Source organism: Elephantulus edwardii, unplaced genomic scaffold (genome assembly GCF_000299155.1).
Source record: "Elephantulus edwardii isolate Elephantulus edwardi_28Jun2011 unplaced genomic scaffold, EleEdw1.0 scaffold00315, whole genome shotgun sequence".
In the NCBI taxonomy this organism is placed as follows: domain Eukaryota; kingdom Metazoa; phylum Chordata; class Mammalia; order Macroscelidea; family Macroscelididae; genus Elephantulus; species Elephantulus edwardii.
In genome coordinates this window covers 974,746-986,313 of record NW_006400065.1, presented here as the reverse complement: position 1 = coordinate 986,313, position 11,568 = coordinate 974,746, and the positions used below count along the sequence as shown (strand labels likewise).

General features: G+C 62.0%; 2 protein-coding genes across 3 annotated transcripts in view; one reads left to right on the top strand and one right to left on the bottom strand.

Moving 5' to 3' along the window:
* The first annotated feature begins 234 nt into the window (after positions 1 to 234).
* NKPD1 (NTPase, KAP family P-loop domain containing 1) lies at positions 235 to 7,443 on the top strand. The gene is made up of 4 exons (XM_006901265.1): positions 235 to 334; positions 1,109 to 1,597; positions 3,902 to 4,033; positions 5,558 to 7,443. Exons 1-4 carry the CDS (start codon positions 235 to 237, stop codon positions 7,441 to 7,443), a joined length of 2,607 nt encoding a protein of 868 aa, XP_006901327.1.
* Positions 7,444 to 10,743: 3,300 nt separating this feature from the next.
* Positions 10,744 to 11,568, bottom strand: part of PPP1R37 (protein phosphatase 1, regulatory subunit 37) — a 46,235-nt gene continuing 45,410 nt past the window's right edge. The window contains exon 13 of one of the 2 annotated variants that reach the window (XR_439018.1): positions 10,744 to 10,834. Coding sequence is in view for 1 of the 2 variants with exons in the window: in XM_006901222.1 (XP_006901284.1) it covers positions 10,752 to 10,834 (83 nt within the window). In the remaining variant the exon portion in view is untranslated. The remainder of the gene's footprint in view (positions 10,835 to 11,568) is intronic. The other variant, XM_006901222.1, reaches the window with a different exon arrangement.

Sequence of the window (11,568 nt, the reverse complement as noted above, 5' to 3'; positions counted from 1 at the left end):
AGCCCACTGGGATGTCACCTGCACACAAGTGAGCCCTAGACCCTCTTCCCTCCCCCACCCTGGCCCCTCACACTCCACTCGGCAGCAGCCCTGAGCCCCCCTTCATTGTCCCAGGGGTGAGGCGGGAACCCCGCCTTGGATCTGGGCTGTTCATGTCTGTTGGGTGCTTGACACTGAGCAGGGACCTGCTCCTATCCGACCTCCCAGGAGCAGCCCGGGCCCAGGTCAACCACCATGCAGGAACCCTACCACGTCCACTTCGCCAAGGGCGCCCTGCCTCCCCGCGCCCATGCCGAGCGATACTTCTTGGACCCAGAGTTGGGGCAACAGAGAGGTAGGGGTTCAGTTTGGAGGGGGACAGTGGTAGAATGATGAATGGAAAAAGACCTTCAGATCCCAGGAGAAGCAGCATAGCTCCCCACAGAGGGTCCCCATGGGGCCGAGGAACCCCCTGGAGCCTGGAGGTCAAGAGTGATCCAGGCTGGGCAGGGTTGGCCCCCTGACCTGCTGCTTCCTCCCAGGGAGGAGACCCTCCCTGAGTGTCTAGCCTGTGGGGACGGTTCCCCCAATTTGGGGAGGAGTGGAGCAGGGTTCCAGGGAGCCCTCGGCAGTGTGGATGAATGGGGGGGTTGGCTTCCACTGTGACTGCAGGTGCGCCTGCCCGGGTGGGAAGGGGGAGAGAGCGGGGCAATTACCTCCCATTCAATTACGCCTGATTCAGCCTCCTCAGGCCGGGGCCTGCACCTCCCAGGTTGGCACCCCTCCTGCAGCCACCTGGCGGGAAGCGAGGCCACCCACCCCCTCCCCAGAGCCTGCTCCCATCACTGGCCGGCACTGGAGCAGCCAGGCCAGCACCCGTGGATGCCTCCCAGTCCCCACTGGGGGCCATAAATGGAACCAGAGATTCAGGGGAGCAAGGGCTGGAGGATTGCCCAGCCCAGCGCTGCTCTCAGCACCCCTCCTCTGCACGCAGGCACAGCACCTCTGCCTGCCTGCCCCCCTAGGGCCTCCGCCCAGCGGCCTCCACCAAAGACTCATCTGGGTTCGTGCCAGTGCTCCCTGCTTGGGTCAGGGGTCCAGGCCCAGTCACCCCATTCCTTCCTTCTAGGATGCTGTCATCAGTGGCGCCATGAACCGGCAGCCCCCCGAGTCCTTCGGCCCTATCGGCCGATCCCCCAGCCCCACTGGCAGCTGGCCTACCCTGGCCGGCGGGGGGGCAGTGGAGGTTGGCGCCGGGGGCCCCAGCCCCCCGACTTGCAGCAACAACAGCAGCAGCGGCAGCAACCCCAGCCCCCACCTCCCAGCCCCCTACGGCAGCGCTTCTGTCCCATCCACGGGGTCCAGGGGGGGCCGCCTGCAGCCACCATTGCCCTCATGGGCTCGGCCGGCACCCCACAGCCGCCCCCTGCACCCACCACCTCACCCGCCGGCGTTCTCACCAGTGCGCCCACCACCTCGCCCGCCGGCGCGCCCACCCCGGCTGCCAGCAGCAGCCCAGCCCCAGCCGCCGGAACCGTCCTGGAGCCCGGCGAGCCCACCGAAGCCCGACCCCTGCCTGCCCCGGCGGCCTGCGGCCCCTTCACCTCCTACAGCTCCGGTGCTCACCCGGGCTTCAGCAGCCTCTGCCCCCTTGCTGCCCACCTGGGCCTCTTGCTCCCTGACTGGCACCTTGGGCCGGCACCCCTCATCCTGCTCTCGAGCCTGGCACAGAGGGCATGTCCCTGACCCAGGTCTCAGGCCAGGCACTCTGTCTCGGCCACCCTCACCTCTGCCTAGCTGTCGGGACCCAAGGCTTCTGGCCTGGCCTGGCCCCTGAGCCCCATCGGGGTCCTCCTGCTGGTGAAGGCTGCCCCCTTCCTCTGCCCACACCCTCGCTCTGCTCTTCTCAGCCCTGTGTCTGTGGCCTGGCAGGCTGTGGGGTTGTGGGGCGGGCAACAGTGCCAGCTTGTTTGCCAGCTGTGGTGAGGGGACGCAGGGCAAATGGGGGCCACAGCAGGAGGGAGGTGGGGAGGGAGAGGCTAGGGAGGGTGGAGTGGGCAGCAGGTCTGCTTGTTAGACCCCGTCCATTCATCCAGTCATTCATGCAGGCCTTCACTCACTCACTCACCCACAACTCCTTTATCTGCTCATCCATCCGCCTGTCACGCTTTCATTCATCACTTGTTCACACGTTCACCTACCTACAGACGCATTCATTCACTAGCCATCCTCTCATTCATTTGTGTTTATCCATCCATGCCACCCACAAGCAGTGAACTCCTGGCACTGTTCTGGAGGTCTGGCAGGGAGAAGGGATGACAGGCCCACCTCACTCAGCTTGCACCTCCCAGAGCTGGTACAGCAAGGAAACAAGGCACAAGGAAATAAGGAGTGTGCCAGACCTCGTCGCCTAGGGAAAACCACATCAGAGAGGAATGAACTGGGAGAAGGACTTTGAACAGCAGCCTCAGGAGACAGCCAAGCCCAGGAGGCCCCCTGGGGTCTGCTTTGAGCTGCTGGAACTTAGCAAATGTAGTCTTGGGGAGCAGGCTGGCAGGGCCAGGGGACAGTGAGAAACCAGGACAACTGCAGTGACAGCGAGGCCAGAGAGCATAGGTGACAAGAAGCCGGGCGAGGCCAGTGATGACTTGAGGCCGTGGGTCCACCAGGGCTGGGTGACCTGAGCGCTGACTCGGGATGAACAGGCTAGGGGGCGGTAGTGAGCGAGGGTGGGAGCTGTGAAGCAACAGCCTAGGAGAGAGGGACAGTGGGTGGGTGGGCAGCCCAGGTGGTGGCAGCGGAGGTGAGGCCACCTGGCTGGCTGTGAGGTCTGTTTAGAAAGAGGAACAATAGCTGAGCAGAGGACTCAGCTCTGGGCTGGGCCAGGCTCCCCGGACACAGCCTGTCACTCGAGGGAGCCTCTTGGCACCAGTGCCCATTTCACCCACGGGGAGTAGAGACTCAGCCAGTGAGATCAGAACCAGGCTCAGGTTCACCCTGTCTGCCACCTCGGCCATCCAGCTCCTTCCCTCAGTGGGGACAGGTCTGACCCCATGGGGCCTTGGTGAACCCAAGCCGGGCTGCCGAGAGGATCTGTGTGTGGAGTGAATCACCTGTTGGGCTGTTAACCAGAAGGCTGGTGGTTCAGATCCACCAGGTGCTCCTCAGAGGGGAAGATGGGCAGAATGATTTACAGCTTCTGAGCCCCAATGGAGGGATGCTGTGAGTCAGAAAGGCAGCATTGGGTTTGGTGTTTGAGGCCCCTGCCTGTCTGCCTGCCGGTTATGGCCCCACGCCCAGGGGACGAGACCCAGGTTCCCTGTGGCTGTCACCCTGGGATGTGCAGGAAAAGTGGGTGAGACTGGAACACAGAACTCTGTCTCTCTGCTGGGCTCTGGACAGAATAGTGATGAGAGATTATGGGGAGAAAAGTCAGGGGTGGGTCCCTGTCAGAAGATAAGGAGGGAGCCAGAGGCAGAAGAGAGTCGGGGTCTCCTTGGGCCCCATCCATGCTCACGCTAAGCTAGGGGTGCAGTCAGGAGCAGATTGTGGGTGACCTGTGGAGATAATGTCCTAAGTGTTCCAGGGCCTTGTGTTCCAGCGAGGCTGGTGGTCTCGAGTCTTGAAGCTTGATGGTATAGGGTCTCCAGGTTCTGACTGGCAGACCTAGGCCCAGCTCCTCAAGTGGGGGTCCCACAGGGCACAGAGGAGAGGTTACAGCGACCACAAGACCCCCACCCCCACCCCTGTGAGAGTATTGGACTTGCATCATCTCAGGAAGCTGGGGTGCTGGGATGCTGCTGTGGGGGAAGGGCAGGAGGGAGGCGGGTGCTGGGGAGGAGGGTGGTGCCAGGTCAGCCTAGCTGACTCAGTTTCCCCTCTCCACCCTCCACCCCCCACCCCTCCCACCGCTGGTCTCTAGATATCCTGACCGAAGATGATGTCTACTGCAGTTGCCTGGCCAAGACCCTTTGCCACGTGCCTGTCCCCGTGACCGTGGGTTTCTACGCCCCGTTTGGCTGTCGGCTGCACATGATGCTGGACAAGATCACCTGTGAGGATTCGTATGCTCAGGGAGGGACAGGATGCAGCCCTCAGCCCTGCTGAACCCCAGGGCCCCCTAAGACCCACGGGCCACTGAGACCAGCTGCCCACCCCACTTCTGCACTAACCAAGCCTCTCCTCATGCTCACCGCCTCCCCCACCCCCAGGCTCCTGCTCCAGCCTCCTCCCCTCTGCCAGTCCACTCTCCTCTCTCGCTCTGTCCCTCTCCTGTTCCCAAGCCCTCCATGGCTCCCCAATGCCCTAGGAAGAACACTTGGGTTTCTTGCTGAGGCTACAGGCCCCTGCCAAGTCCCCACTGGCCTGTGCGCGCCCCCATTCCAGGTCCGTCTCTGCCTCCTGGCACCCACAAGACATCTAACAGGGAGGTTAATTGGAGAAATGGGCCGAAACTTGGCCAGATTCAGCTGCTGTGCATTTACTTGCCTGAGCAGGCAAAAAAATCAAACCCGGCCTGCATTCAGACCCTGAGCTGAAACGTGCCCAGAAGGAATGGGGTGATTCACCCCGGGTGCCCAGCCCTCCTGCCTGTCCTTTCAAGACTCCAGCACAGCAGGCTCGAGTCCAGCCTTGGTGTTAAGAGATGAACCCACAGGATGTCCAGAAGAGGAAGGATTCCTCCCAGGAGTGGGTGTGGGGGTGTATATAACACAGGAAAGTACAAAGGTTCATGGGAGGGGAGAAAAAAAGGCAAACATGCAATATGGAATTCCTACTGGGGACGTAGCCAACTGACCCTGCCCTGGTGGCAAAAGGGCATCACGCACAGATCTCTTTGGCAAACATTACCCCACACCTTCTCGAGGCTGAGGGACACTTGGTGACTGGACCAGCTCGGTCCAGCAGGAGAGACAGACCCATCTCCAGGCCAGACCAACACAGAGTGAGCTAAGCTAGGGTTGGGGCCGACCACAGGGCAAGCGACACAGTGTTGGGAATTAGGAGGTCTTCCTGGAGGAGGAGATATCTGAGAGGTAGGCATTTCTAGGTTGTCTAGCATTTTCTCCTTTTCTCATTCATTCTTTCGTCCCTGGCTCCCTTGAGTCCCCCGCATCAACACTTTTTTTTCCATCTACACTTTCAAGGAGCCCTGCTGGCGCGTAGTGTATAATGAATAGGGCTGGTGACCGTAACATTGGCAGTTCAAATCCACCCCGCAGCTCCCAGTCTCCTGTCAGGAGACTCAGGCTCAGGGAGGGTCGCTATGAGTAGGGAACCAATGCGAGGGTTTGGTTTTGGCGCCTTTCCAGCTCTCCCCCTCGCGATTTCCCGATCTGCCTCCAGCCCCTAGCTCTACTTGGGCTCTGCTCCTTTCCCTGCCCCTTGTTCCTCTCGTTCTCTGTCTACCTCTGTTGTCGCCAAGCCAGGCTTTGCCTCCGCCCCTCGAAGCCCAGCTATTCCTTCGCGGGTCCCAGCTCGAGAGCCGCAGCTCTTGCTCAGGCCCCGCCCCCGCACCAAGGCCCCGCCCCCAGGCCCGCCCCGCCGCTCACGGGTCTCCCGCCTCCTCTCCCCGCAGCGCTGATGCAGCAGGAGGCGGAGCAGCGCGAGGCGGAGGAGCTGCAGCGCGTGCACTTGCGGCCGAGGGCGGTGAGCGGCTGGGGCTTCCCGCAGTTGCTGTGGTACCTGGTGTTCCTGCAGCCCATCATCACCGAGGTGCACCTGCGGCGCAAGAACGTGCAGTTCCTCTTCATCCGCTTCAGCGCCTGGCAGTACGCGGGCACCGACAAGCTGTGGGCCGGCCTGGTGACCACGTTGTGCGAGGGCATCCGCCACCACTACGGCGCGCTGCCCTTCAGCGTGTACTCGGTTCTGAGCAACAAGCCGGGCACGTCGCCGGGCTTCAGCCAGCATGAGTGGCACTGCCGGCGCCGCGTGTGCCTGGCGCTGGTGGCGCTGCTGGCGGCGCTGTGCCTCGGCGTGGGCCTGCTCTACCTGTCCATGTGCGGCCACGCGCCGGGCCACGCGGGCGCCAGCGGCAGCATGCTCAAGGTGTTCGGAGGCGCGGCCACCACGCTGTCCGGCTCGGGGCTGCTCATGGCCGTGTACTCGGTGGGCAAGCACCTGTTCGTGAGCCAGCGCAAGAAGATCGAGCGGCTGGTGTCCCGGGAGAAGTTCGGCAGCCAGCTGGGCTTCATGTGCGAGGTGAAGAAGGAGGTTGAACTGCTCACCGACTTCCTGTGCTTCCTGGAGATCTACCAGCGCCGCCGGCTGCGCGTTGTGCTCGAGGTCACCGGGCTGGACACGTGCTACCCGGAGCGGGTGGTGGGCGTGCTCAACGCCATCAACACGCTGCTGTCCGACAGCCACGCGCCGTTCATCTTCATCCTGGTGGTGGACCCCAGCATCCTGGCCTCGTGTCTCGAGAGCGCCGGCAACATGAAGGGCACGGCCGACAACGGCTACCACTTCCTCAACCGCACCGTCACGCTGCCCTTCTCGGTGCCCATCATGGGCCGCCGCACCAAGCTGCAGTTCCTGCACGACGCCGTGCAGAGCCGCGACGACCTGCTCTACCGCGAGATCACGCGCAAGCTGCGGCCGCCGGGCGCGGGCGCGGGCAGCCTGGACGCCGCAGAGGGCGCGCAGCTGCTGGCGGTGGAGACTCAGGCGGGCGCCGAGCGCAAGCAGAGCCGCATCGACGCCGAGGCGGCGCGCCGCATCCAGGAGGCACTCCTGTGCCTGCACGACGAGCGCGACTGCCTCTACGAATACGTGCCGGACAACATCGTGTCCATGCGGCGCATCGTCAACACCGTGCCCATCACCGTGCGCCTGCTGTACCAGCAGCAGCAGCAAGCGGACCTGCTGGGCCCCACGCCGCGCCAGGCCGTGGCGTGGGTCGTGCTCGCCAACCAGTGGCCGTGCCGCCTCAGCTGGGTGCTGCAGTGCCTGGAGGACCGGCAGCAGGCGGGGGGTGCGCCGCCCGGGCGCGCGCGCCTCTGGGACGTGTTCTGCGACAACAGCCGCGAGCTGCATACCATGACCAAAGCGTTGCAGAACGTGCTCGACCTGGACGGGGACCCTGAGCTCTTCGAGCGCTTCCTGGACGCTGACTTCCCCTTCACCGTGGCCGAGGCGCAGAGCCTGCTGCACTGCACCGTCAACCTGGACCACTCCATCCGCCGCCGCATGGGCCTCATCCGGGCCGTCAGGACGCTCAAGCCGCCCAGCCCTCCTGGCTCCCCTGCCCGCGACGCCTCCCACGCCACTAACGGGGCCTCCGGCAGAGCCGCCACTGCCACCGCCCCCAAGGAGGCGCCGTCAGCCCACGCCAATAGAGCCAATAACACCTCCTCTTCGCCCCCATCAAGACCCCAGAAAGGACATGCATCGGCGAATGCTAGCAATGCCCCCCCACCCCGGAACTGGACAAAAGGGGGCAAGTCAGGACCCCTGGCCTGAGGCCTTTCTCTCCAGAGAAATCAGCCCAAGTGGACTTGGAATGGAAGGTCCAGGCAGGGGCAGCAGTTCCTGGAATGCCCACGTGGTGGCAGAGGGGGCTTGAGTGCGCCAGGGCCCAGGGCCCGTTCTCTGAACCAGCAATGAGGCCAGAGATGGTCACAGTGCCAGGAGTGAGAAGTCTGAGAACAGAGCCAGGCCCACCCAGGGACTCAGGAGTCAAGTGCAATAAATGAAGATGTGCAAAGCCCTGACTGGTTTTGACACTTTGGCCTCACCGGGCATAGTGAGGCGGAGCTCACTGCCCTGCCCAGGCCCACACCCCTTGTCACTGGCATCCTGGGTGGAGGAGAGGGGCTGTGGGGGCGTTGGGCGAGGCAGCCGGGGCAGGGGAGACAAAGACAGCTGCCAGGTTGACTCAGGTGAAGGCGAGTACCCAGGCCTCAGGGAATCCAGGTCTCTGTCCCCACGCCCTCACCTGACACTCGATGAGTAGGGCGGGGGCTGGCATTTCCGAGGGCAGTGTCCCTTGTGACCTCAGGAGGCTTTCCACCAACATGATGTGTGTCAGCCTTGATGGCACTCCTGCTGACTGGGTGGGTGGCATGGCCACTGCCCCAAGTAACTGTGCTGCCTGCCATGGGCCACTCCAGGGCAATTGTTGGTCACCCATCAGCTGCCAGGTGGGGAGTTGAGGGGCAGAGATGGAGTCACAACTAGAGGGTCACCTGGGGCTGAGTGGTGCTTGTTCTGCCAGGCCAGCCCTGTCCTTCCCACGTGCACCCTGGTACTCCCTGGGCAGGCAGACACCAGCCCTTTCACTGGAGCTGTGAGGACAAAGGTGGACCTCACACTGTGCTGCGGTCACTCTGGCGGGCTAAGCCTGAAGGAAGACCAGAGGCTCAGTGCTGAGTGCCCTCGTGGCACCATGAGTTCAGTGTACCCACCAAGCGGTTGTTGGAGTCCCCAGAACCCCTTTTTTTGTGAATTCAGTCTCAGCTGGGCTGTTCCCCGAACCCAGCATCCAAGTGGACTGACTGGCGCCAGGATTCACATCTGAGATAGCTATTAGCCTGGGTCTGGCTGGAGACAGCAGCAGTGCATGGCCCCCGGGTCCCTGGGAGGTGCCACCCCTGGGTCACTCCTGCCTGGATCGAAGGCGGTCGGTCATGTGTTGTCTCCAAGTGCTTGGGGAAATGTTCAGGTTGAGTTTGCAAAGGAAGGAATGGCTGGCTAACCTTTGCCCACTCTGGCACCAGACCGGCCTCCAATCTCAAGGGACCTTTGAAGGGAGACAGAGCTACTGAGAGGTGACAGGAGGGAAGAAGCATCTGGGCCCTCAACTCTGATGAGCTGTTGCCAATACTGACCACCTCAGTGTGAAAGGCAGCCTCCACTGGGTACAAAGAGGGCATTGAGTGTGGTCTGGTGAAGTGATGAAATGGTCTCCTAGTGTCTTTCACAAAGGTACCAAAAAAATGACATGCTCAGGGACACCTCTGGGGGCTGAAAGCCAGAAAATAATAACCCCAGAGGCTGTGGAGGGGATTCCAAGTCCTGGCAGCACACATGTCCATTTTGTGGGGTCTTCAAAGTTGTACTCTTTTGGAAAGACTTGTCTTCTGGGGCACATCTGGGTGCGCTTGAACCACTGACCTTTTGGTTATGTAGTTGAGTGATTGACCCCTTTGTGCCCCTTCAGTAGCTGTGGACAGAGCGCAGCGTGCACAAGCACGGCTGAGGGGTTCCCCTCTGCCTCCAGTCTACAACCCAGGACCCCTGAAAACCTGACACCTCACCACTAGGATGTGTGGTGTCAGCAAGGGCAGGGACACGACTGGTGACAGGACCAGGAGCAGAACGAATTTGGGGTCCCTTCTCACACAGGAACCACACAAGGGGCAGGTGGTCAGTCCCCTGCCTCCAGCCTCTGCTCTACTTAGAGGTGGGGGTGGAGGACAAGGGGACAGGGGCAGCAGCCCTGCTGCTGGGGACTGGGAGCCCCCCAGACGTTTACAAACTTGCAGGCACAGTGAAGGCCGAGGCCAAAATCTAGCCCGGGATGTGTTTTCTGAGGCTTTCATGTGGGCATCCGAGGCAGCAGGGAGGGGACCCTCCCGTGGTCACTATCCACCCTGTGCTGGTGACACCACCTTCCAGGACCCTGCACTACTCTGTGTGGCCCGAGAGCTTCCCCTGTAAGCTTAACCATGGTTGTCCTGGGAACCACGTAGACACCTGGAGCTGCAGGGGCCACAGGAGCACAGGGACAGGACCCACTGCTGCCCAGAATGCTGGAGGCGGAGGGCTTGTCCAGGGGCCACAGGAGATGCTGAGTCTGTGTCCTCCAAAAAAGGAAAGGTGCGCGGCTGAGGTCCCTTCCCGAGCATCCAGGCCTCATTTCCAGGGGCAAAGCCCCTTCCCTGTCTGCTCCATGGCTTCCCACCCTATCAGGCACAGGGCAGAATGGCTGGGCCCCTCAGAACGAGCAAAATACCCCTTAAAGACGGCTGGGCTGGTGGGAAAAATACAGCCTCTTCTTACTGTGACTCTGGGAAAGTCCTCTGACAGCCCCAGTGTCCCCTCCTGAACATGAGCTGAGGCGCAGCACACACATACATCAACATGAAGGCATGCCTATGGGCACCAAGGGGACCACCCAGCCTCTGCCCTCGGCCTCCGGGTTTCTTTGGGCAGCCCAGGGTGACGGCCCAGCCCCTGAACCCGCAGACGTGGCAGGCGGACGGTGAACCCAGCTCTGGTTTATTAGAAAAGGTGTGAACAGAGTTGCACCAACAGGAGCAGCCCCTCCTGTCCCCCTCCCCCCTGGTGTAGTGCCTCCGGGGGCGCAGCCTCAAGGCCCGGGCAGGTCGTCTCCCGCCCCAGCTCCCTGATAGATTTATTGCACTTAAGACAAAAGAAAGCTCTGCTCCTCGGTCCCAGTTCACCACCACCGTCACCGCCTCCTGCCACCCAGCGCTGCCCCCCAGGAGGACGAGGACGTGGACCGGGCCGCGCGGGCCGAGTCCGCCAGGCAGGACACAGGAGCTCAGTGGTCAGCCGCTCCCTGTCGCTGCACCTCGTAGTGTTGCTTTGGAGGGAGGGTCCCCGAACAGCCCCACCCCCGCGTCCTGGGCGTCAGGAAAGCTGGGGGAGGCAGGTCATGTCTCGGGCCTCAGCTCGGGTTGAAGACCGACTGGAAAAAAGGAACTTGGGGAGAAGAGACGTGGGGAGGTCAGAGCTTGGGACACCAGGCCCACTCTCTGGCTCTGCCCAGCCCCTCCCGGGGGGGGGGGGCCTCACCTAAAGTGTCACAGTGTCTCCTGCCCAGATTCCTGACTGGCTTCCAGAAGCAGCTCCTCCAGCTCCTTCTCATTTTTAGAGCAGCTCAGCTCTGGGGGTGGGGAAGAGAAATCAGCTCAGCTCTGGGGGTGGGGGGTAAAAGAGGGGTCAGCTCAGCTCTGGGGGGTGGGTAAAGGGTCAGCTCTGAGGGGAAGAGGAGTCAGATCAGCTGGGGTTTGGCAAGGGAAGGGGTCAGCTCAGGTCTTTTGGGGGAAAAGGGTCAGTCCAGCTCTGTGGGGGGAAATAAAGCTTTGAGGAGGGGGGGAATGGGGTCAGCACAGCTCTGTAGAAGGAAAAGGGATCAGTTTATCTCTTTGGGGGAAGGAGGGAGTGTCAGATTTCCTCTATGGGCAGAAAAGGGGTTTGGGTTAGTTCTGTGGAGTCTCACAGAAGAGGGGTCAGCTCAGTTCTGTGGGGGTAAAAAGGGGTCAGCACAGCTCTGCAGGGAGGTAAGCGAGGTCGGCTCAGCTCTGGGAATAGAGGGGTCATCTCAGCTCTGGGGAGGAGGGGGAATCAGCTCAGTTGGGGGGAAGGGGATTGGGTCAGGTCTGTGGGGGTAAAAGAGAGATCAGCTCTGTGAGAAGGGGTTTGTGTCAGCTCAGCTCTGTGGGGGGCAGAGGGGAGTTAGCTCATCTCTAGACGGGCAATGGTGTTCAGGTCAGCTCAGCTCTGTGAAGGGAAAAGGAGGGTCCGTTCAACTCTGTACTGGAGGACGAGGGTCAGCTCGGCTCTGTACTGGGGGATGAGGGTCAGCTCAGCTCTGTACTGGAGGACGAGGGTCAGCTC

Coding starts and splice junctions, on each gene's coding strand:
- NKPD1 (XM_006901265.1), top strand. CDS start 235: ATGCAGGAACCCTACCACGTCCACTTCGCCAAGGGCGCCCTGCCTCCC. Junction 335..1,108: donor AGAGTTGGGGCAACAGAGAG/GTAGGGGTTCAG, acceptor CCTTCCTTCTAG/GATGCTGTCATCAGTGGCGC. Junction 4,034..5,557: donor GATGCTGGACAAGATCACCT/GTGAGGATTCGT, acceptor CTCTCCCCGCAG/CGCTGATGCAGCAGGAGGCG.